The 26,864-nt window shown below is 39.1% G+C and overlaps 1 protein-coding gene across 1 annotated transcript; it reads left to right on the top strand.

Annotated features, from left to right (window-relative positions):
* Positions 1-4,864: 4,864 nt before the first annotated feature.
* Positions 4,865-26,144, top strand: LOC112461495 (neurogenic locus notch homolog protein 3-like). The gene is made up of 9 exons (XM_025026752.1): positions 4,865-5,088; positions 15,138-15,281; positions 18,303-18,736; positions 19,139-19,691; positions 20,387-20,630; positions 20,857-21,125; positions 21,321-23,111; positions 23,559-24,016; positions 24,491-26,144. The coding sequence occupies exons 2-9, from the start codon at positions 15,179-15,181 to the stop codon at positions 24,662-24,664; spliced, it is 4,026 nt and encodes a 1,341-aa protein (XP_024882520.1). The 5' UTR covers positions 4,865-5,088; positions 15,138-15,178; the 3' UTR covers positions 24,665-26,144.
* Positions 26,145-26,864: the final 720 nt, after the last annotated feature.

Below are 26,864 nucleotides of genomic sequence, written 5' to 3'. Positions count from 1 at the left end.
AATTGAGCCATCAATTATATACATATAGTTGCGATCCACTTGGTGCTCCAAACGCTCTTAGAAAATTTCATTTTTGTTGTTTATCAAATGTTAAACAAGGATAAAATGATACTTTGAAGCGTTTGAAGGATCTAGTGCACCCTATCCCTTATAGAAATTTAATACTGTAAGTGATTTTTTGGCTAGTGATTAATCATTTAAAAGCACTATTAAAAGCACTATTAACAGTGCTTTATTAACAGTGATTAATCATTTAAAAGCACTATTAAAAGCATTATTAACAGTGCTTTTCATAGTGCTTTTAAATGATTAATCACTAGCCAAAAAATCACTTACAGTATTAAATTTCTATAAGGGATGTATCTCTATGGTTGTAATCGATTTGACGCTACAAATGCTTTTAAGCGTTCCTCTTCTCCTTCTTTCTACACTAAATGCTTCGAAGCATTTGTATTGTTAAGTGGACCGCAGCCTGTATTTAGCGCTCTAAATGTAATCTAATAGAAAATTCGGGCGCTTGCACTAGTGCACACTGAGTGCGCACTAAGGCTTGTTCTTAATCAATTGTTATATTTACAGATCATCTTAAATACTTCTTAGTCTATAAAATGATTTGTACAACATCCGTATAAACATTACAGATTGTTTTATTGGCTAAAAAGTTTTTAAATGTGTATTTAAGCGACTTTAAATATAAGAATAGATTATAAAAACAAGCCTTGGTGCGCACTCAGTGTGCACTAAGTGCAAGCGCCCGAATTCTCTCAATAAATATCTGCTTTATTAAGCATTACAGAAAAAAAGGGTTCAGGACTTTTTAATTCAATGTTTTTTAAGGAATTGCGCTTTGCGCAAATTAGTGGACGCTCTTTAAAAAATATCCTGAAAGATATTTTGTTTTTATATGATTTTCAAAAATGAAACTAATATCCGGCTCCCCGTTTATTACAAAGATTTTAATGTGGCCTTCTTGACAAAAAAGAATGGAAACCCCTGCTCTAAACGCTCGTTTTTATTTCTATCGAACTGGGTTCATTTAATTTACCAACGACTTTGCCAATGCTAGTGGATCTAAAGCGTTTGAAAGCGTAAATGATATTATTGACGGTGTGTAGATGACGTAGATAAAGAGATTTAGAACTGTGCGAGAGCACTCGATTTCAAAAACGATATGTAAAATGGATTTTAGTAATTATTAGGTTCAAATCAATTGACTTCCAAATTGTAAATCTTCAAAGAGATCTTTAAAATAATATCTACATCGAAATAACTGACTCTGGAGTTAATGCAGTCGTTACCGATGCGTAAAATTTTGAAAAATCAATATTATATTTCGAAATGAGCGCATACATTCGAATCTGCATATTGAGAGAAAAAGTCTTAATATGTCATACTCAATTTTTAAGAAGTTTTATTTGATTCGATACGCAATTTATAATTTATGATTATTTGCAGATCGGAAAATAAGTTTTTAAAGTAGTTTTCGTCTTTCAAAGTTTTCGATGTTTTTGATCGTATTTTTATTCCTTTACATAGCACTCATTTGTTACAACAAATGACATAGCTCAAAAAGCAAAGTTTTCCAAAAAATAAATTTGAATACTTTGAATCATTACATTTTTGTAATATTTTCTAAAAATATGAGTTTGGTGTAATAACTGATCGTAGAGGAATAAAAGTATCTAACTATATATTAGCTCTTTATTCAATGTGAATCTGAATTCTCACCATTCTTTATTACGTAAACAACTGAAAAATGACAATTGTTTGCTGTATAGGAAATAAGCGATATGTATATCGGGTACATTTTTACATGCGCGACTCGAACGACTGTATCAAACGGAAATTCAGGACGATGAGCCCGTGGGTTCCGGCTGCTCGCGATGCTCGGGTCGCCGTGAGATCCGGGCGGAGAATCGGTGGAAGGATCAGGAGTGAGGGGAATCTCGGTCACTGGGCCTCACCTCTCTCGACGACGAGCATTCGGTGCCACGCTCGTGCTCCGGCTCGAACGGAGCCCGAGCCGGTTCGTGCTCGAACCACCTAGGAAGTGCGCGCTCGTTGCGGACGATTCCCCACTCTCCTCTCAATTGTGGAATTGTGTTCCTCTTTCCCGCTTGTGGCACTCGTTCTCTAAGCATTCCTATCTGGCGTTTACCACCGCCTGTATGAATTCAACGTCCAGACTAACGCGCGCCGGCCGTTCCGACATTGTTGAAGAATTCTTCCTCTTCGCCGCTAGCTAGTGTGACGTTCTCTCCTCATGTATACCTCCGACTGGATTCTCGCGCATGCAACAAAACGAAACGCGAATACAATGCCTCACGTGCCTCACTTTTCCGCCCACCGATGTTCATTTTTAACAAAGGCTCTTTCGATCAACCTATATTCCACTTTAAAATCCTTGGAAATGTCGCGGCGACGACGGATTCCGTGTCACGAACGATTTAAAATTCGTTCTTAATTTATATGATCTGTCCATTCCATAAATGAACTATCCGTGTTCTATGAAATTATTTATCCATTTATTCGTACGTATAGATTAGCGCTGGAACAAAGTTATTGAAATGCGTTGTTATATATTAGACGCTTGAGTTTTATAGATCCTTTAAAAATAAATGTTTTTTTTATGTTTGATCCATATAACGCAGTTTCTATCTTTCGTTTTCTTTTGTACGCGAATAGAAATCTTGTATGTAAATCAGAAATCAAGTTTTGTTTACGAACTTACATTTTGCCTTAATTAAAAAACATGAATGAGCATTTATTATATAGCCGCGCGATTCAATCGCGCTCAATTATTCATAGGAATTGCTATTATGGAGAACGTCGTGTAAAAATCACGATTAGTTTATCCGTGACATTTCAACGCGTCCGAAAGCACACAGACAGAGAAAAAAGCGCGAAAGCGCGCGTTTGCGTTCCACCTTCCACCGCGCGAGTTTCCACGCCGACGCGGCGCGATTCAGCCGAAAGTATCGCGAGTACCGTAAAGGTGACTAGCGGGTCGCGCGCGAGCATCGAATTCCTCGCCTACCAAAGTCCGAGATCGCGTTAATTTTCAATACGCACCCGAATTACACCTACGATTCGTTCGGCGAAGGAAAAGATAGCTGAAAGCTGGCGCGACGCGCGTAATGATCTGACAATCTTGTGACGATGAGAGGGATATTTGCATCTTTTACCGTTAAATATTAAAGGGTGAAATTTAAACCAATATCTTGAGTTAAATAACATTTTGTTATTTTTAACTACCCCCGTAAGTTTTGTCAAAACTTATTATTTTTTAACACAATATCATTCTAACTCGATTGGTTCAGTTAAATTAACATGTTGAATAAGAGCGGTGACGACCTATAAGAATAATTAAAAATGACACAAATTTGAGTTTAATTTGACTACGAATTTAATAGTATTTACGTAAAATACATAACGTCGATGAGCTATTGATATCTAGCTAACACATTATAATTATCACATATATAACATTGACATTATTAAATTAATATGAATTCAAGAAATATTTTTTCCTAAATCACAACGTCAAAACACACACACAATAAGGAATATTAAAAATTGTTATTAAATTAAAAACGTATCTTCTCCACCTGAACATGAATTTATTATTTAAGGTGCGCAAGTTAAGTCTAAAACAGTTAAGTCTTTAAAATTACATCGAAGCGAAATTTACTTCTCAAATGTTCATAAAATTTTCACGTCTTTTTATGGAGTCGACAACCTCTGACCGAGTTCTATATTACAACAATATTTCTACTAAATTCGGATATTAGAATTCGCAAAATCGCATAGTTAGAATTTTCGGGAATATCTCCCTCTTTCGCGTACTTTATTCCTTTTTCGTTTCTTCTGCGATCGCGGTGACGAATTTCTCGAGGAAATTGAACCGAATGTTGGAGCAGCATCTTTTTCGACATATGGGAGTGAAATCTCACCGGGGCACACAGTGCTCCTGGATAATCCGTTCGCATCGATTAATCCCTCTCGTTTATTATTGTATTATTGATGTGACCGCGTCGCGGTCGTGACACCGCACATTTTGGGGCTTGTACAATAGCAATCTAACTGACTAACAAGCGTCTCGTTATACGAAATTCGCAACCGTTAAATACCGTCATTGAAGCGTGAATTTATTCTCGATAACAGTCTCGAATGAAATTTTAATGTGAAATCAGGCAAAATGAGATTTTAATGTAAAGCAAAACAAACAAAACAGACTCGGCGAACATCCCTTAACGATTGTACTTATATATGAGAATTAAAGAAATAATAAACTACAGTCAGGCTCGTATTTGCAAAGCAAAGTGAAAGAATCATGAGACGAGCAAAATAGATCGTTATCACGTAAAATATGATTTATTATCATCTAAACAAATTTAATGTTCAGGCAATACAATATAATATAAAAGGAATTAAGTTATAAATAATAAAAGTAAAAATTACTATGAATAACGTTCAAGCTGAGCTAAGCCGTTGAAAGAAACATACAAAATAAAAATGAAAAATTATAATACGAAGAACTAAAACTAAATCGAACTACAGAAAGTCTCTCAAGGAACTAAGAAGAGAGAGATCCGCGATTGTCGTCGAAGCGGAAGTTAATCGCGAAGTCTATAGGATCCGCCCTCGAGGATCGCGCGAATAATCACTCTTCTCTCCCATCCGCCGAAATCTTCTTTTCGGAGCCGTGATCGATTTCGATCCCGACGTCGCGCGACGCGCCGTTGGCGAACGTGTCGTACGCCGTCAGTAGGGCCGTAGAATTCTAGAAGGGGGTCATCATACGAGGCCGCCGAGCGGCGGGCCTGCCGGGAACAACCAGTATACGGGTGTCGTTCTGCGCGGACTGAACGGAAGGAGCGAGAGGCGCGCGTCGGAGGACCCACACGAGAGAGCGGCGTCGCCGTGCCGTCGTTGTAAATAAAACGAAACGCAGTCGTGACGCGGTCGTCGTTACACGTGGTGCTTAGGGGTGCTACGCAAAAGGGTTTACACACCGAGAGGATTTCGCGCAGGATTTCCGGTTCGCCGGCGTCGTCCTCGGGAACGGACACGACTTACGATCGCGAGGTGAGTTCCGGCTTGCGGTGACACTTCGCGAAGAGCAAACGAGGACGAACCGCGAACGATTCGGAGGAGCTTCTCGATTTTCAAATATGTTGTCGCGCATATAAATTTTATTGCAACATTTTTGTCGCGCGTGCACGCGAGTCTTTTAATATTTAATAATGTTTTAACGACGTTTTGTTTTTATTTTGTGACACTCCGTGTTTATCGCGTTCACTTCAAGTTGATGCTGTCTAATTCTTTCATACATTTGTGTTGTCGCGTACGCTGTTATTTATTTTTCATGCGAATTGATAAACAAATAAACAATAATCACGTTTTCTGCTATATATAAAATTTACCGAACGGCAGGAATAAGCTATTGAAATAATAGTTTTGTAGAATTAATCGAAATGCTAGGGGAGCAATTTGTGAGAACTGACAATCTAAATTGATTAATTGTTTACCAACGGTTTTATCAAACTGCAGTTCTATTTTTGAACAAAAATTCATATTGTTGCGCCGAGCTAATCGATGGTTGGATACGTTTTGTTGACGAACGAGCCGATTTTTCACAAAAAAAAAATTATTAAGCACCGGTAACTTTCTAGCAGAGATTTATTCTCAACACGCGAAAAATCCTTCTTTCTCATCATGAGACGCTCGCTGATTTATTTATGAGCGCGGAGAAATTCTTTTCTCTCACAGAGAATACTTTCCAGGCCGCGATTAGAATGAGGCTTAAATGGATCCATATTCCCCGAAGAAGATAGTACCGTGGAAATGCCAAAGGAACTTTATCCTTTTATTTAAATGTCTCACGTTAAATCGCTCCTCCAGAACGAAGCGTTCGATGTTCAGCTTAGCCGCGCTTTCGTAAAAGTTTGCGCTGCGAGTGTTCATATTTCACGGAACACGCGGGAATACAAAATTACAAGAGTTATCTGTTGTTCGAATGAACTTCTACGTTGTTTAATATTTACCGAGATAGCGGGATTGAACGTGTATTAAAACGATTTCTGTCTTTGTACTCCCAACTCTTCCAACGCTTAAATAGAAAGTGACGCCAGTGACGGTACCGAAACTTTTTACAGCCATTATCCGTTACCAGTACATCGTAATCGAACATTATTTCCTGCATTTTTGCGGTAAAACTCTCCACCTGAAGTATATATACACATATACGTATTTAACTTTTTAGGTAGCAACGTGCATTGCTGTCTAAAAAAGTTGAGTTATTTATAATCTCTCGAAGTAAATTCCTTCATCACAGTTTCCTCATTTTTCCACACAATATTACGTGGATTATATTCGCTTATTTTCTTTATTATATTTTTAATTCAATTGTGCTTCATCTAACTCGTGGAAGCTTAAGAGTATATAAAAGGACATTCCTATACACTCTTGGACTCTGAAAAAAAGGATTTACTTTTATTTTTAGGTTTTACTTTTATGTACTATAATTACTATAATTAGATGCAATAAGGAATCAAGCGCCATTTTCGCGACTTTTAGTTCTGTATTGATTTTTGTTCTGTATAGCGGACAGGAGATTTGCTGTAAACGCATGTAGCATATGGAATTGTATCTGAGGAAAATTATATATAATTCGGTTATTGTATTTGAGATAACGTTGGCGCAGAATTTTGCTTCCAATATCTCGCGATATTTGCTCTAACGAAAAAGTGAGGTTTTGGAGTTTGTGGGTTCCGCATTGCAGAACTGCATCCAATTTATCCTATATACTTTGTTGGATGTCATAAATGCTTTTGGTAAATTCTTGCTCAAGTCGGTACTGTGCCCGAGTTAATTAATTCCCCGCGTAACCCGTTCGCGCGTATATATACTTTCTAAAGCAGCGGTGATGGAATGCGATATCCGTGTAAACGCACGTTTTCGCGTACCGGTGCCCTGCCCCCCCGCGCGTGCATCTCGCGCGCGTGTGCGTTTGCATTGCACAGAAATGCACCGCTAAGAATTTTCAAATAGCATCGTCGCATAGCGGAATCTTCGCCTCGAATCGCGATGGAGTCGCCGTTTGTTACCGCGTTGTATAACATTTTCTATTTTCGCGATATCCTCGCACACGTCGCGCGACGCGGACGTGAAAGCAGTTTCTTTTTTTCTTTTTTTTTTCCTTCACGCGTGCCCGTTCGACCGTCGTTCCCGAGGAACTTTCGACCGAGTAAAACACAGGTACACTGAAACTTATGAGCATTTAATATGTTTTGTAACTACATTAAATTTCATCGCACCATACCCGAACGTGTCGTAACACGTTTCGCGACCACATTGGGCAAAGTGAAAGGTTTTATTTCAACAATTCAATTCTACACATTGCAGAAAAAAATATATTCTTGATTTAAAAATATATTTAGTTTTAACGTGTGGAAAGATCTTGAAATAAAATTATATTGCGTTAAACAAAAAAAAACTTGCTTATCAACCAAGAAAAGAAATTGAAATAAAAAGATTATAGATTGTTTTACATGTATACGAGTATATAAGTTTTGATTTGACACTTATTTTCTTTCTGTATAGCGGTTTGCGATTTTATTCCAGTTCCATTCCAGTTCCATTAATTTTATCGGAAATCCCACACAATCTTTGTGAATTCGCATTTTTCGTTTCTTAACAATCTATTCGTCTGTAGAACTGCTCAAAGAAAATAACAAGATATGACATTTCGATCGACGAGATGAAGTATCGAAATTTCGACGAAGGAGAATTTTTCAATGCCTCTCTGTGCTCCTCTGTGGCAATCTGCAGTACTTTGTAGTCGCCTGGCTGATAACACCCGTCGCGTTACTTTCAAAAGCACACAAAGAATTTCCAATAGTGTAGCGCGAGGAAAATAGCGGCGCGCTCGTAACTTCCGACATGAGAGGACAGTCTATACCCTTTATACCTCTCTCCCTTTTTTTGTCTTTTATTCACAAGCCGGCAACGAATATAGAAAATTTTAAATATGATTTGTTGCCTACAGCCAACTTTGACAGTGACTAAATAGGAATCGAAATTGAAAGTGCCTTTTTCTATTTCACTCCACACAGCTTCGCTTTATTTCGAAGCAAGACTTCATGTAATATTAAAGAGAAGAGATATATATGTGTACGTAATATTTTACGATAAATCGATACGAGCGAAATGTTATTTTAATTTCTTCCATCTAAACGTCATATCGGATAGTTCAATATGTTTGTATGTTTTCGTCTCGAAATTGATATTTTTCTGCAAAAAGAGCCAAACAAATTTCTTAGTAGGTACTTCGATGGCTAAAATTTAATAACTTTTTAAATTTTCTGACGTGTTATTTTTGCAAACTTTAAAAGATTTTGTTGACTTCAGACACACTGTATCTAGTATGAAAAGTCCAATGCAAAAATCTGGTCCTGTGCATGCGTACAGAATTTGAAACAGCAGGGAGATCGTCGATTTTTCAAACTGCTGGCAGTGATGCGATGTTACGGAACATCGTGATGTTTTTGGGGGGAGGAAAAAAAGGACTCTGGGCGAATGAGAATTTCCGTAGCATTTTGTCCCGCGGGAGAAAGAATCCGTAGGTGGAAATCCATGGATCGTCGGTTTCAGAGCAACGCCGACCGAGGCCAGTAGCCGGTAGTGATTTTTATCTCGTGGTGGAAAACGTTTTCTTTTTCTCGCATCAACTCGCGCGCTCGTCCTGATTTCGTATGCACTTTGGTTTTCCGTCATGGGGATTACGTGACGATAAAACAAGTTAGTTCACACGCTTTGCGAAAAAAGTATGTCGCATTCGAATGTTACATCATAGAACTTGGGAATCGCAATTATTACTTCGATCAAAATATATGAGATTGAAATAAAGATCAGTTTTGTTTTCAGGTACTAAGCAATTTTATATATTTGTGTATTATTTATTCACATGTTCTATTAATTCAAACGTAACACGCATTCTACAGCTGATGAAAAAACTAATCACCGCGTGACAATATTATAATTTCTTTTTCTTTTTCTTCCTTTTGCATTTCTTTAAAGGACGCGATACCCCCTTCACGATTTCCTATTTTCTTATTATTCTTGCAATAATGTTAACTTGGAATTTATTTTTGCTTTCGGTTCTAGTTTGATTACAATGGAATAATATACTTCCATTCAAAATTCCTTATATCATATTCAGTAGCAGGAGTAGCAGAACCGTGAATCGAACCGGAGTCTCTGATAACGGTTGACTGCTCCATTATTATTGATAGCCCATAAGCTATCCGGCATTCCAAATATCTCGAAATATGCAAGATATACCAGATATACATTCGAAATATAACTTTAACCGTTTTAAATAATCAAAATCAAAATTAAATGTACGTATATATTGCATTATTTATATACATATATTGCAGGTATATATTGCATTATTTTTCTGCTTTTTAAAAAATCTCTCTTCTGTACTTTTTTAAAGATTTTTTTGTCCATATCCTTTTCATTAATTCTTTTTTATTTCGGATCCACGCCTGTATAGTACTTCAAATCCGGTTCTGGCAGTTGAACATCCGTTAGAATTTTCATTACAGTTTAGCTTTGTGAAGAGATGACACACTTCCGTGCGGTTCCATCCGAATAAAAATTTGCAACGGCGCGCGGCGTGCAAAAAACAACCCGTCCATCGAACCGTTCTATCGCGCGTTTACTCTTCCGGCCGTTTGCATTCAGGAAACGCGATCTGGAACGCACATCATCCAAAGGTATCCGTATATCAGTAACCTGCTGTGGGAAATTGAATGTTATATCAGCGTGCTAATCAGATCGGAACGACCGGCGGGTTGCGCGGCCTACAACGTTTCTTGCTCACGTTGATTTATATAGATGCACCTGCCTTTACAAGATAGCCTAAAATTAGTGGTTATTAATTTCAATCACAATTTTTTTCGGCCCAATTTGAATACGATTTGTTCTCATCAAGAATATCGAGGAAAATCATTTAATGCGTTTTTCAGCTTTTAATCGTATATCTGTACATATTTTATAACTAAGCTTTGAATTAAAATTCTGTTATTGTTATAACGAAGTTTTAAATTTTCGAACTCTGTTAAAGTAATATCCGTTTGAGAAACGTGATTTCAGCATTAATGTTCCTTTCTGAAGCTTGGCTACAAATCTCTTTTTAGTTGTCAGTTATTCAAGAGTTATAGACAGTTATCGACGTTTTGACGTTTTCCTTGAGGAAAAATCAATTCCAAATCGGACAAAGAATTTCTAAGAGGCACATTTTGTGTAACATTCCCAACCATAATTATTCCGATCAAACAGGATGTGACTCATATCGATTAGAGCTTCATGTGAGCAGGGGAATCAATTACAATTTTATCGATTCAGCAGGTAACAGGATGGAGCGAATTTTGCTTTATAATATGTTCTCTTTAGCAGCTAATCCATCATTATTGGCATAAATAATTTTTTTTTAATTTAAGTAGGTTTTTTTAATAGAAATTTATGTCTTATCCTGATTATCTAGAAAAGAAGAATAGAAATCTAAACAGAATAAAGAATGATAAATAAATATATAAAATATATTATAAAGAGTAATCCAATTTCACACCAAATTGTATAAAATAATATTCATAATAGAAAATTTATCTTTACATTACAGTATTTAGCCTCAACCCGCTAACGATAATTATATTTTACGCAAGTACATTGTTTAATGCGTTGAAAAATCGTGTTTACGATGCCATATAAAATACAAGAATTTCTTGTGACAAAAAGTGACGACGCGAGTTTAACACTCGCATAACACAAAGTTGGTAATGCGTTACGATAAAACGAATTTTATATAGGATACGAAACGCGCGTTAATAAGAAAGTTATAGACTGCCATTTTGGCTGCTGCAAGATCCAACGCATGCGGTTCTCCGATATACGAATACCTTACTGTACGATTAAAAAAGATGAATCATGCACGCGATCCCAAAGCGCGCTGTCGGCGAGTCCCCTCCTTATTAAGTATGCGATGCACGTTCTTCCACATATTTATTTCGCCCAAGATTTGGCGTGCCTCCACCGGATCCTGAAAATTACCGACGAGAGGCCCGTCTCCGACTTTGTGGTATGCGCCATAAATATTCGAACTTTAGGGGAACGCAGAAAGGAAAAGCAAAAAGTATCGTTCAAATACCCTCGGTATTTGCACGCCAATTAAATATTTTATCTAAATGTTATCATAAACTTGGTTGCGAAGTGCTTTTGTGAGCAAGTTTTATTTCCAGGAGTGCTGCTTAGAATTTTGTGACCTAAGTCGCAAGGTTTTAGAGGCCACAGGCTTCGTGTCTTATTCCCATTTGTAGACGTGAATATTGCAAAAGCTTACGAGACACGTTTCGGATGAACCCAACCAACGAATGTATATTTTCGGAGATATAGAGTTTAATATGAAGAAAAGAAAGACAGTGTAAATATGAAAATTTGTGTTATTCAACTTGAGGTAGGCTTCCTTTAAAGCGTATACAGTAGTTGATAAATCATATTCATATTTATTAAAAATAAATAGGAAATAATATAAAAAAATATATAACGTAATTCTGAAGAAATACCTATATATATTCAGAAACGCAAAGGAGAATAATAACGATAAAGAGAAAAGCATATATATTGAATATGATAAAATTAACAAATTGTTTAATAACGCGCCTAAATATAACGCGACAATAATTTGGATAAAGTAGCATTTATTGCGAATATACAATAATTTCTATGCATAATTGCATAATATATATATACGACCACTCTTTAGAATCTAAGGAAAGCACTGATGTCATTAAACAAAGGAAGCTCGAGATAACTTTCGCGCGTAACTGTTTCTGTGCCACTATGCAGCAGCCATTAGCCAAGTGCACTTTGCGTTTGAGTGCGCAATTTCCAGTGTGAAACGTCAAAACCATTATTATTCGAGTAAAATCGCAGCTATATAATGAAGATATTAATCGAAGATGTAACAAATCGTTGAAAAACTAGACGCTTCAAAAATTAAAGCCTTCTCTTAAGTTTTAATGTAAGATGTAGAATTAAACTCTCATATTTTCCCGTATTTTAATTTGTAAATGTACAAATACCATATTCAATAGTTGTTAATGTCGGTACCGATTCGATCAAATTGACGCTGAATTAGAATGCATCAAATGAATTGCGCAGAATCTGTTTCAATTTTTAATTCAACTGTCTTTTGAATTCTGCACATTTAAGGAAGATTCATCCGGCACTCTTTAATAAGTCCCTCCGGGGTTCCGGTACATCTCAATAATGAAACGATCGGGTTTAATAACAATGCCGTCTTGCGAGTGACAGTTATTCGTTAACTCTGTCGTCTCTAAAACCGCATCGTGGCGTTTATTACATGGCCGTGCCACTTATTGTTCCCGAAGAACGTGAAGGGATACGACGCGCGACGTTCTGTTCCTTTTCTTTTCGGTCGGTCGGTCGGCGCGGCCCACTCCTTGATTCCGGTATATATACGCCCGACAACGTGACTTCTTTTCTCGTTCACGCGATCGCGACGGCGAGATTCTTTCCCTGGAAGAGATGCCGATCTTCCACCTGCCTTCGATCTCTCATATAAGCGACTTCCTTTTTCTCCTCTCCTCTTTTTCTCACGAAAGTGTACCGACGATGACGCATTCGGGAATCCATACGACCGACGCACCGCGACAATAGAAAGTTTGAAGGCTAAGATCCGGAAGGAAGACTCCGATGACGACGAGTGACCCACATCCGGTGAATCAACCGTGAGAGAGTAGACGCACGCAGCCGCTTATATGAACCGTTGAAGAAAATATCACGATCGAGTAGAAACTCGGTATTGGAGATGAGAGTCGAATCACTCGATAACTGATGCCGATATATAAAGCGTGGAGGACGGTCTCTTTAGAGCGTAATGAAGCCCGTGCTCGTTCATTATATATAGCCCTTTGATTCAATCGCTTGATTCAACAATGACTATTCCATTCGATGTATTACATTCCATGCGGATGATATTTTGGATTTATTGTATCATATTCTATGCATAATATTGTTATATTATATCATATTGTGGGGTTTACTCGAATACGCACAAGTACAGCAAAATGATTTTATGTTGCGGAGAGACTAACGATTAGCTACCTGACTATGGACCGACTTCTTCTACTTACTCTTTTGTTGTCAGAAAGTACAACAGCTCTGATGAAAGATGCAATACGAGAGCGATCTAATGCGCTTTTTCAAAGAGCTCGCTAAAACTAATTTTAAGATTGAGGAAGTTAATCTTTATTCTTTTCTATTAACTTTAAAAAAAAATGCCGAGCTACTGTTGCATTTAACTTTGTAATTATTTTAGAATTGTCGTATTTTCTGAACACAAAGTATGTTTATTTCAATCGAGTCCACCTTTCGGTCCCATTTACCCGTCGTCTCTATTTTTACTGTCACGAATAATTAACGGGCCATGCCTTAAATAAAGCGCGACTAAACGAAAACTTTCTCGCGCGAGTTCGTTCTCTTATTCAGGTCGATTCGGACGAATATGAACGACATATTTTCATAAAAGATAGAGGTAACATCTTTCATTTTTAACCAGGATATATCCCTCTACATAGCTGCTGGAGGAAAAAGTATTGAAATGGGGCTACATCGAATAGAAATAAAGCTCGGGGTCGTAGCTCCTCCTTATCGATTCACGTCGTAAAATGAAAGTTGAAGAATCCCAAGAACGTCGTTTCGGAACGGAGAAGCCTCCCGCGTTCGTCAATCACGTATATATGTCGCAATAGATACGCGGAAATCACCGTCTCCGCGCGTCGACGGTCAACAGACTAATGACTAATCTGGTATAATCTCGGCGCGATTGCTCCATGTAATCGCTATCATGCACCAAGAAGTGGCATGGCATTACGGCCATATCCCACTAACGTTGCATTATTCATGTTCCCCGGCTACACCCTAAATTCGAGGACTTCCCAGAGGATGTAACCGCCGCAACGCGCCGGTAATTTCACCGTCGAGCAGCCTTGCCAGCTATCGCCATATAAATCACGAAGTACGGTGCATTAAAGACGTACGGTCCCGTGAGGGGAGAGATAGGCTTCTTTGCATTATAGAGCTTATCGGAAATATCGCTTAAAATATTTACCGCGTATTCACGTGTATTATTTTTATTTTTATCAGTATTGATTATGCGAAGCGTCTCTATTCCATTGTTCATCGAGATTTTATTTTTTTGCATTAAATCATATTTTCTGAAACAATTAATTGTTGGCCTAAACATCATTAGTTTATGCAAACTAATGTTAACGATGTAACAATGACACATTATTAATGACAATAATGTGTTTTCATTTCTACAGTAATAGCAGCGATATTACGACCAATATATCGTAATCAGTCAATACATTGACATTAGAATTTGTAATTGCATTAATGGTAGACAAGAGACGGTCGTTTATGATTCTCTCTTACTTTTATTTTTAATTACGAACCGCCTGAGAGGAACATCTCGGGACGGTCACAACGGGCGCGGCCGGATAATCGCCGCGATGAAAAGAAACGATATACTTACGTCGCCAAGCCGGGCTTGTAACGATGCGCAAAAGGAAGAGTAGTAAAAAGAAAACGAAAAAAACGGTCCGACAATTCGTAGATCTTAAAGTCGACTTCGGCTCATGAATAACGTAGGAGAGAGCGCATTAGAATATCCCCCGCGGCATAACGAATAAGGAGACATAACTTCCATTGTTATTCCACCGGCTTTAAAGGGGAGGGCCCTGACTGACGGTGACTACGAAAAAGACGAGAGAGAGAACTCTCTACCATAACGGGGGGGGGGGGGGGATAACGATATTTCCGCGGGGATGGCGTACCTGAAAGAGAAAAGTCAACGAACCTCGCCGTTGATTTATAAAGAATGCATCGCGTTGAAACGAAGGCCGTTCCCACTCCCATTTCGAGTGAAGGTAAACGATTGTGCGACGAGTACGGGGCACCCCCATGGCAATTAGCATTTCCATCCGATTATCGCGACGGCTGGGGGTCGTATTTTAATCAAGACCGCGATTGTGTGACTGTTCCAGATAATAGCGGACGGCTCCAAAAATTACTTGATGCGCTGAGGATGCGCCGTGATTTCTGCAACGGTGGGCTTGCCTGCGCCGTTGTGTGGGTGTCATCGACTTGTCTGCTGCTCGTCCTCTCGCTATCGACATCGACTTCCGCCGGTACGTCCTCGTTTTCTATTTTCTTTTCTGATCTTTCATTATTTACTCCTCGTTAATTTGTCTCGTGTCTTGGTGTCTGTGCTCGCAAACCCAAAGCGTACTATTATTAAAAAAAAAAAAAGAGATAAATCAATGTCTTTGGAAAATACATTTTTATTTGTATATTTTAGTTCGCACAACACCAAGTGTCACTTTAATTAATTTCTTTTTTAATTTAATTCTTCACAGTTTTCATAGAGCTGTTTCTATTTTTGTTTAATTTAGCGAATCAATCAGTTTTTACAGCAATATTTCCAGAACTGAAAATCGAAAAAGAAAAACAAGCGCTTTTCTTTTTCCCTTCTTTTTTCAGATTTTACCAAGTTAATAATATTCCACATATATCTTAAAAGGATTATTGATTAATAGCCATCTATCTGTTTGCGGTAACAATTAAATATTGAAAATTTGCAAACGAGTTTAATTTTCCACGTCATAACAAGATACGCGGCGATTTTGCTGTCACGAATTGAGATATAGAGATCATTTTCGCGCGTAGCCTCGGAATCTAAACTGGACAGAATTAAATTGGTTGCAATCCTCGATAATCATTAAACCCATTACGAGTTTCATGTCATACGCACGGTCAGTCGAGTGATCGCATGCGTGAATCACACGCGTTTTCCGGTCATCAATGTACATGACGTAGACGATCGGCGCAATGCGATGTACCCATACACGATAATAATGTGATATTGCTGGTTAGAAACTTCCCGATTGCGATTTCGTATTCCGGTAATCGATTCCCATTCCAATGTGTTACAGCAGGATGCAATCGTCCCAATAAATATCGAGAGCGATCCGATTTGCATGCCAATAACAAATTGGAATTTCTCCTACATCATTAAAACACATCCCTTCGTTTTTTTTTTCTCGAGTCTCTCGCTCCTTTCACTCTTTCTTTTCTTTCTCTCTTTTAAAGGAGATTTGTATCGAAGATACATGCGTGACATGTTCACTCGGCAATGTGTTACATATTAAATCTATTTGTGAGCTTATTGGGAAATAGAATAAAAAACAACGAATTTTTTGGTCTACATAATATACAATTATATAATTATACAATAGAATTTTATTCTGTATAGTGTATTCTATCACGAATATCATGACTCGTTTGAATAGATATATATGAGAGACGAGGAAATCGGCGAGCGATGGATCGGCAATTTGGGTAATTGGACGCGCGGCGAAAGCCATCCGAATTTCACCTGGGTTTTTACAAAACTTTGTTTCAACGGACGGACGCGAGAATGCACGTTCAAAAATGCGCACGCCACAAACGGACGATTGATAGGCAACGCCATGCCGTACGTGCATCGTACTCGGGGACTTTCGCTGGAGGACACCTAAACGGAATATCGGGTGGATTTTCTTTTCGCGTATGCCCGTCCGAGCCGGGCACTTTCTTCATTTGTCACGGGAACGTGCATCACCGTTCTCTGCGTATTAATATGTGTCATGTAACGGAACGCGCACGGCGAACTGCCATGCGCGTCATGCATAAATTTGCACCAGGAACTTAATTCTTCAAGTTGAAAAGATTTATTCGTACATTTTTTTAAATTCTTATTGCTTATCAATACCGTGTATATTTTTAGTCGGAGACTCCAATTCAAATTAAAAGCAATTGTAATAACTGATCGATTGTCATTTGAGTCTCGCGCTTTTAGAAATTTTATCGGTTTTTTACTTACCTTGGTGGAAAAATATCTCAGATTTTTGTCCGTCAACACATCTTTGTAGAAATCTGAATAAATATGAGAAAATCAATCCACTCATTTATCAGAAATTTTCATACGTACAGATACTGAAATATTCCGAAAATTCTCATCCAATTATTACTGATGTACCTGATATTTGCCTTTTTTTCAGAATTTTGCATAAATCTACTATAAGAAAACTTAGAAAATTTCTGAGAAAATATGAGAATTTTTTTTTACCAGGGTATATAATTTTTTTTACCAGGGTTTCTGTACATTCGTTTCCGTATTTTTTTTGTAATGATAAACATTTCGTTCGTTTATCCCATATTTTTTCTCTTCTTGAATGCTCGAAGGCATTCGCTATTACGGTGCCGCCTTGAAACGCTCTCATAGCATGTTAGGTAAGTATAGTAAGTGTGGCAGTAGGATGCCGAGGAACCGTTAGCCGTCGGCTTCAGCTATTTTTATTATTATTATCATCGTTGTGCTACACTTTAGTCCGAGCGTGCTCAAAAACCCCGCCTCTCGGCTTCTCATCTGAGAAAGCACCTTATTTCTCGGTGAATTGTTAAAGCTCCCCTTAATGTAACTCATTAATACAACTTAAATCTGGGCTCACAGTGTGTGCTTGGTACACGCTTTGTGTCGCTCTGTTTTCAACCGAAAATTATCTTTAACATTCATTTTCCCAGGGAAAGAATTAAATAATTTTGATTTTCTCTAAACAAATTTTCTCTATGAATCTTGATTGCTCGCGAAATGTTACTTTTTGACCATGATATCCCTGGATATTAATTTAAAAACTTCTTTTTATACACCGCAAAAAAGAACACAAAGCTATACTGAATCCTTTTCGGATTTCAACTAAATCATACATTGTACTGCGATAGCATGAGAAAATTGGAAATTATAAAGAAAGAAAGAAAAATTCAACTTTTTTAATAAAACATCATCACATGATCAAATGCGTTAGAAATCTTTGCTACCCTCGTTATTCATGAGTCATTCGAAGACATCAGCGCGAAAATGAAATAAATCTACAATTACCAACATAATACCAATAATTAAAAATCGTTAATCCATTACTATTAAATCTAACTAAATTTTAATTAGATTTAATGACTAAATAATAACTAATATTAAAAAAAGATTCATTTTGAACAGAAAATCATGTTCAAAATGGATTTTATAAATTGTACAATTGTTCTAATTTTTTCGTGCTAAACTATCCAAAAACTGAGAGACTTACATCCGGATTTGCGAATCGCGTAATTTGCAGAGCCGTTGCTGAGAGCCGCCGGTCGATGTCCAGCCCTCGTCGAACAGAACGTGTGTCCATCGAGGGCACCGGCCTGTAAGAATGACTACCAATGCCAAGGCACACCGGAGGAACGCTGCTGCCAGACCGCGTGCGGCTTCCGCTGCGTCGCGGGCGAGTTAACCGGATGCGAACAGCTGGCTTTGGCGGCTGTGAGGAGGTCGCGGGCCCTCGGCGCCCGGGGCCCCTCGCAGTTCGTGCCGCAATGCAGCAACGTGACCGGCGAGTTCGAGAGGATACAATGCGAGCCGCAAGGCCGCAGCTGTTGGTGCGTCGACGAGATCGGCGCCGAGATACCCGGCACCAGGGCGCCCAGCAAGGATGTCATCGACTGCGACAAGCCCCGGAACTGCCCGGCTCACAGCTGTCGGATGCTCTGCCCCTTGGGATTCGAAGTATATCCGAGATATAAATTTGCTTTATATTTGATATATTCAACGTAAATTAAAAATTATCAGTATTGAAAAAGGTCAGGAAAAAAATACTTCCTTTTTATGCCAAAGTTCATCTTTGTTATTTCTCTTATCACCTACATTTCGAAAATAAGTTCTTAAATATTTTTCTCGTATTTTTCGAAACAATTGATCCATTTCGCACAAATCACTGTGTAATTCCAATTTGTGGTATTTAATTTTAAAAGACAAAAAGGAGAATTTATGTAGAATTAAAATTTTTTAAGTAGAATTTTAAACTAGATAGAGATACTTCACGTAAAATAATTTTGATTTACGATGCTTTTCGCACGAAAAGGCTTTTCAAAAACATCTGTTATTAAAAGAACCAACTCTTCTCCATAGATCAATGAGGTCACCGGCTGTCCCAAATGCGAGTGCAGGGATCCCTGTCGCGGCGTTACCTGTCCGGGTGCCGGACAGACGTGCGAGCTAATCGCCGTGAGTTGTTTTCGGGAGCCGTGTCCCCCGGTACCCAGCTGTCGGAAGACCAGATCCTTATCGACAATCTGTCCGGCAGGCGAGCCCTTGCAGATCACCGATTCGCCGCGGCCGTTCCTCTGCGGCGACACGCCAGGTAAACCAACTTGTCCGCCGATGTACAGCTGCCTGGTGGAGCCCAAACAGGAATACGGGGTCTGCTGTCCGTCCAGCGTGAAGCTACAACGACCCGGCACGTGCCCCGCAGAAGAGTCGACGACGGGCTCGTGCGGGCCCACTTGCCGCTACGACCTCGAGTGCCCCGGGCCCCAAAAGTGCTGCAGCAACAAGAATTGCGGCGGTAACGTGTGCACGATACCCCGAGACCTCAGCGCGTGCCATCGTGACCGCATGCTTGCCGAGATACTCAGCGTCTCCGAGCGCCAGGGTCGCGGCTACATTCCGCAGTGTATGGAAGGTGAGAAATAAACTACCAAGTATCCGGATCAATCAGACGACTCGTCGTGGCCATTTCTTTGCGATGAAAACGTCGAGCTTCTATGCTGTTAAATTCGTAGCGTCAAATTATATTCAGTTTGAATCATTTTTTATCATTCCTATAGATCATCACTGCTCCTATTCAATATGTCGTTGATTTAAGTAAACCAATGAAGTTAAAATAATACTGTTTTGTGTTAAAATAATAAATTTTGACACACATGGTAGTTAAAAATAACAATGTTATTTAACTCAAGATATCCCTGGGGAAAAAATTTCTTATATTTTAGACTTTTAAAAAATTCTGAAAAAATATGTCATGTTTCTTAGATGCTTTCAGTAATAATTGAATGAGGATTTTCGGAATATTTCAGTATCTGCATGAAAATTTCTGATAAATTGTGTGGATTTTCTCATATTTATTTAGATCTCTATAACGATGTGTTGATGGGAGAGAAAAATCTGAAATATTTCATTATTATTTTGTCTGAGTTTTTCTAAAGAATGTTTTAATTTGTATAAAAATCTGAGAAAATCTTAAAATTCTGAGTCTTAAAATTTTCATAAAAATTCCGATTAATAATATGAAAAATTCTGAAACATTTTTCCACCAGGGATTAATTTAAATTTCATACTTTAATATTTAACAATGTAAAGTGCAAAATAATTGTGCAGATGGAGGTTACGAGACGAGGCAGTGCTCGAGAAACGGCCTCGTCTGCTGGTGCGTGGACGATGAGGGTAGAAAGATATCCGGCTCCATGGGTCCCGCCGAGAAGATTGATTGTAGATCGATAAGCAAGGCGCGTTCGCTCCCGACATCTTGCACGTCTCAGCAGTGCGCTCAGGTTTGCCAGTACGGCTTCAAAACGGACGCTTCCGGTTGTCCGACATGCGAATGCGATGATCCGTGCGAGGGGTAAGCATCGCCACGCAACAGTAATTAATACTTTATTTGCGAGCCAAAAATAATTTTATTTATTATCTTTTATTTGTTTTACTAATAAAAAAATTTATTTTAAAAGTGATTATAAATTATTAAAATTACCAGAATTATATAATAGATTTAAAAAAACCGTGTTGATATATTGAGATTAATGATAAGAGATTAATCGGATATGTATCTTAAACTATTATTTTTATAGATTTCCATGCCCTGAGGGACAAGAATGTGTCCTGAAGCGGGAGAATAACTGTCCCGATTTTCTCTGTCTGACAAAACCGGAATGCAAACCTAAAAAGACTTATAAGAGCCCCTGCATCCTCGGGACACCGCTGATCGATCAAGACGGAAACGCCGCGACATGTTCCGCTAACGAAACTTGCCCCGACGGCTACAAGTGCACAATGGTACTGGAAGCCGGTCGATCGGTGTGCTGTATGGAAACGACAAGCCCCGCAAAGGCACCTACAAGTAATTTCGCCATAATAAACAATAATGATAAAGTTATTTCAATTATTATCATAAATGATATCTATTCATCAATAACGATAAACGTAGAATTATATTAGATATACGTAGATAAAAGTTTAAAAATTAAAATTATAAAAATCAAACTTTACTTCTTGAGATTTTTACAAGACAATTTCTTTTTGCGAAAATATTTAGTGTGCGAGTATCTTCGGGATTTTAACGATCGTATGGAAGGTACGAGGGAGGGAATGTCCTTGGCAATCCCGGCGCCTCAGTGCGAACAGGACGGCGGCTACAAGTCTCTGCAGTGTCACAACGGTACGAGCTGCAAATGTGTGAATCACCGCGGGGTGATCTTGAAGACCGGACTGGACCCGGCCGCCTCGGCTGACTGCGAAGCCATCAAGGAACTCACGCGGATCTGCAAACGTCTATACTGCAATCTGATTTGCCCGTACGGTTACAAGGTAGACGAAGCCGGTTGCGAGCAGTGTCGTTGTCACGAGCCATGCCGCGATGTCACCTGCGACCCTCACGAGACCTGCACGATGATCGATGTAAACTGCGGTCCGAACGAGTATTGTCCAGCAGTACCAGCGTGTCTCACGACCAAGCCGGGTCAGTGTCCGTATCTCGTGCCGAGTTCATCAAGCTGCGAGCTGCAGTGCAGCAACGATCAGGAGTGCCCGTCCGGCGACAAATGTTGCTCGACCGGCTGCGGCACGCAATGCGTGGCGCCGGTCATGGCTACGGCCTGTCAGCATGCTCGAGCGGTCGCCGAGCACGCCGCCAGGGAATCAGGCGAACCCGCGAGGAGGATCTATATACCCAGGTGCGATGCCGATGGCGCGTTCGAGCCGGTGCAATGTCACAACGGTATGTGCTGGTGCGTGGACGAGGAAGGCAAGGAAGCGGCGGGTACTCGGGTCCTCGAAGGGGTCGTGCCGCGCTGCAACACGCCCTTGAGATGCCCGGAAATCGACTGCAAGCTCGACTGTCCGGATGGCTTTGAGCTGAACGCAGACACCGGCTGTCCGACGTGCTCGTGCCGCGACCCATGTCGCAGCGTGACGTGCCGCGGCGAGAACGAGGCGTGTCGCATGGTGGAGGTCGCGTGTAGCGCGCCGCCCTGTCCTCCGGTACCGGTCTGCCTGCCGAAGAAGGACAATCCCTGTCCGAACAGCTCGCCGTTGCTCGATCAAAACGGCTCGATCGCAATCTGCGGCCCGCACGGCCGTCACTGCCCGTCGACGCACAAGTGCGAGCTGTCGCCGCTGGACGAGTACGCGGTGTGCTGCCCGAAACCGCGCGAGGTCTGCTTCGAGCCGCCCCGAAGAGTGCCCTGCAATCCGAGCGCGGGCTTCAACGAGACCGAGAGATGGTTCTTCGATCCGGAGCGCAACGAGTGCCGGCGTAAGCACGAGTGCACCCTCGGCCACAACGACTTCTCCAGCCGGCTGGTGTGCGACACCGTGTGCCCCGTGCTGTCGCAGTGCGAGAGGCTGCGCGAGAAGAACCTGAAGCGGTCGCAGCGACTCAAGCAGCCCACGTTCCTGCCCAAGTGCAATCCCGACAGCGGCACGTGGGAACCGGTGCAATGTCTGGAGCACGTCGGCGTCTGCTGGTGCGTGAATCGTAAAGGCCAACCGATCAAGGGCTCGCTCACCCGGACCGCCGAGCCCAAGTGCAACTTTCGGCAAGCGAGACGAGGCGGCAGAAGACCGGAGTCGCAGGAGATAGATCGTGAGATTCAAGCGATCATGGAGGACGCTCTGCTGAACTTGGAAACGGACGAACGGCAAGTGGGAAAGATCCTCGGGACCAGGTGCCAGGCGATGAAGGACAAAGGTCACGTGCCGGCGATATGCGACCCGCAGGGTAGATTCGAGCCCACACAATGCGCCGGCGACACGTGCTGGTGTGTAGACGAAGCCGGCAATCAACTGATTGGATCTGAGCCATTTTTGAAGGGAACGAGCATTTGCCGTAAGTGAAAGGTTTCTTCAAATATAAAACCTAATTGCAATAACTCGACAAATGTGCGATTGGGACTGCAATTAAATATTATATGCACATGCAGAAAAAAGAAGACAAACTTATATACTCGAATATACGCAACAATCTATAATCTTCTTATAAGAATCTCAACTTTTTATTTTAACTTTTTTTTTTGGTTAAACTGTATAAAACTTTAACTATGTAAATAACTTTATTCAAGCAAGTTTTCTTTAAGTTATCTTTTAACGCAGTATAATCATAAAATTGTTGCGTAATATTTTGACACTTCTTTTTTTCTATGCACACGAGTGTTTTTGTGTTATTAAATTAAAATTTTCAATTATAAATTTTAATAAAACAATTTTCAAACAATGTTATATTACAGCACAGCAAACGCAACATAATTATAATATCTGTTACATTAATATATTAAAGTGCCGACTCCAGTCGAGGCTGTCGACGTGACGTTACGCTTCCCCGGTCGGTTCCTCGCCAGCGACGAGACGCGATTCGTCCGAGAGGCCGAGAATTTTTTGCGCGAGCTCGGTGCGAGACTCCGGAAAGACGTGCGAGTGGAAATCAATCAGGATTCGGCGATCTTGAGCTTCGAGATCGTTGGCGCGAACAAGGTGGACGTGGCGTTCCACCTGGAAGAACTCACGCGAATCCAGAAGTTATCCATGCTGGGCTCGTCCGCGGACGCGACGACTTCGCGTTTCACGCATCGCTCCACACCCGTGGCAACACAGAGCCGGATGGTCGCGTTGGAACAACGTGAGATCCTCACGCAAATGGAAACGCCGTTTTATCAAACGGCCACAATCGTCCTCGCCGCGAGTAGCGCCTTCGTCATTAGCAGCCTCGTCATTCTCCTGATGCTGTACCGCAAGAAAGTAGGGATCCATAAAATTTATATATAAGATAAATAGATATTAAACCTGTATTTATAGGTATTCTATATTTAGCAATAGCTATGTGATTATCTGCTAAATTTTATTTTATTACTAAATCTAATTTTTGTTTTATTATATTTGTAGTGTCAAGTTATACTCAATTTGAGTCATTTTTAACCGTTCTTATAGGTTCGCTATTAAGGCCATTGAGGCTCCTATTCAATATGTCGTTAATTTAATTAAAACAATGTTGATTTAACTAAAATGGAGTTAAAATAATACTGTTTTATGTTAAAATCATAAATTTCGACACACATGATAGTTAAAAATAACAAAATGCTATTTACTCAAGATATTGGTATAAATTTCATCTTTTAATATTTAACAGTGTACTTGCTACATTTTTAACGTTCGTTAGAATCATTTACAATGCCGACTATCGATCGTTGAACTATCTAAATAAATCTGTTGTAGATGAAGCTAAAGGATCCCGCGAAGACGTTTTCCATGGACCAACACTTTCTCGCTTATAGCCAACAGCCGGTTTACGTGATATCAAGAGCAGAGCAGAATGAAAAAGAAAAGGAGACAGCGGCGCAGCAGATGCTGGAGAACATTCATACGTCGGACACCATCGTCGGAGCATAAAACGATTCAACGCTTTTTACATAGGTAATTCCCACCTTGTACGACAGTGATTCTTAAATTTCTTTTTCCAGGAGTACTCAAAGTAGCGATTTAGATGGAGAGTATAATATATGGGTATAAAGGGACGCGTCGGATCCTTCGAAGTACGTGTCTTTGCCATTTCCAAGGATAATAAACTCTCTTGCACGGCAATTCTTCAATTCTTGCGCCTTTCTTTATTTCTAAATTCTTTTTATCTTTACGGGACGGATAATATAATCGGTAAGGGAATAATTTCTCGTAAAAGGATATGTCAAAAATGTAGAAAAAGATTTCTCAACATATGAGTCTTCGTTTTCGAAAAATGTTTGTTTAAAAAAAAATTGAATAATTAGGAATATAATTATGCTTTCACAACATTGAATGTCTTTAAACATCTTATGTCAAGTAGCCGAATTTGTTCTCAACTGTCAGTCTCGCGACAGCGGCTATTAATAAACAGAGGCTCAAGAATTAGAAGTGCAACTGGAAACGCGAATTAATGTCGTACACGGTATAGTATACATCGTAGTCAGAACAATGTCATGTATATCTCACTGTCAGTCTCGCATTAATTTATTGTCCACACGAGATTCATCGTTACGGACCATAGACTTGACGATCAAACAAATGCGATACTTTTGGATCCGGTGTTCATTAATCAACTTTATAGATTATACATAAGACCGTAAATTCTATATAAACAGCTATTAAGACATATCTGATATTCATCATTCTGGTACTGTAATTGTATGAATCGTTTGTGAATTTACTTAAGCGATTCTGATACAGGATCGAAAGATATAATCCACGCTTCTCTAAGGTAAGATGTAAGATAGTGATTCTTTTGCTAAATCGGAAACGTTTACTCGCGAATGACGAGTTTATCGATGGACATTAGTTTGATCGTCGAGGAACTAGGTATGGGAATTGATTTTATTATTTTCATTGGTATTTGTCTTCATTACCTCTTTGATGTGGGAGTCATTAACGCAAGGTTGCCCCTCGGGGTCTGAAAATCTCGAGGTGCAGAATGTCATTACGTTAATACGTCGCACGATTGTAAATAGATTATTATATTTATAGATTTATACTGTGTTCGATTATTTATATAGATGAATAAAGATCGGAATTCTTCTGTTTTCCAATAAAAGATTGTTCCCATAAATTCCATTCCTCCTCTACCATATTAAGATAAGTCAAATTGAAAAACAGTCAAAAAATTTTTTTAGAAACATGATTTCTCTCAAATTTTTCAGTCTTCTATTCTTTCATGCAGTAAATATTTATTTATTAATAAATACAAAATAAAAACTTCATTGTCCGCAATTAAATTTTCAATAAAATAAATAAATAGATAATGATCATATGTAACTGTATTGTATTGTAACCATGTCGATAGCTTGATATTAGCTGTTTATCGATGAATGTTTCCAATCGTGAACCTGGATGTAATAATTAATATACATAATAATATATATTGTAACATATATATAATATAATATATTAAATATAATAAAAATTTAATTATCAATAAATTAAAAATTATATCTAATAATATTTTATCTGAACTTGTTGAAATTTTGAAGGAATTAATTCAAATTTCCTTCAATAATTAAAAAAAGCAGTACATATCAGGAATATAGAAAAAAAGATATTTAAAAATCCAATTATTTTGCCTCAAAACTTTTGTTACATTCAAGCCCTAAACAAATAAAAAAATGAAAAGTAGATGAGCGCGAAGGAAGGGAATAATGCAGATGAAAATCAATGCAAGTGTGTTATAACATCTTCTATCAGACGTACGCTTGTCGATCGTAAATAAGAAAATTTCTTAAGTAAAAGTAATGCTTTTTAAGTAACGCTTTAGTGACTTTAATCATCTAATTATCCTATTGATCTAATTAATCTATTGAATTTTTGTTACACACACGGACACAAAACAAAAACAGTATACCAGCTACATCGGAAAGTAGATTACGTCTACTTTTTTATTTCATGAAAAGGTAATTTTCCTTTTAATTATATCAGTTAATCAATAACAATATAATACTTATTTCCTAATTAATTAATTTGTATAGCTAAGGTCATTGACAAAGTTTTTAGCTGTAAGATTTTTATCGACAGAAGGTTTTTATCAACAAAGTTATTACCGACAAGGTAAAGACCGACCTGTGGAAAT

This window comes from Temnothorax curvispinosus, unplaced genomic scaffold (assembly GCF_003070985.1).
Source record: "Temnothorax curvispinosus isolate PA1 unplaced genomic scaffold, ASM307098v1 QBEX01011455.1, whole genome shotgun sequence".
Taxonomy (NCBI): Eukaryota; Metazoa; Arthropoda; class Insecta; order Hymenoptera; family Formicidae; genus Temnothorax; species Temnothorax curvispinosus.
Note: the sequence above shows the minus strand (reverse complement) of the source record. Positions and strands in the feature narration are given on the sequence as shown.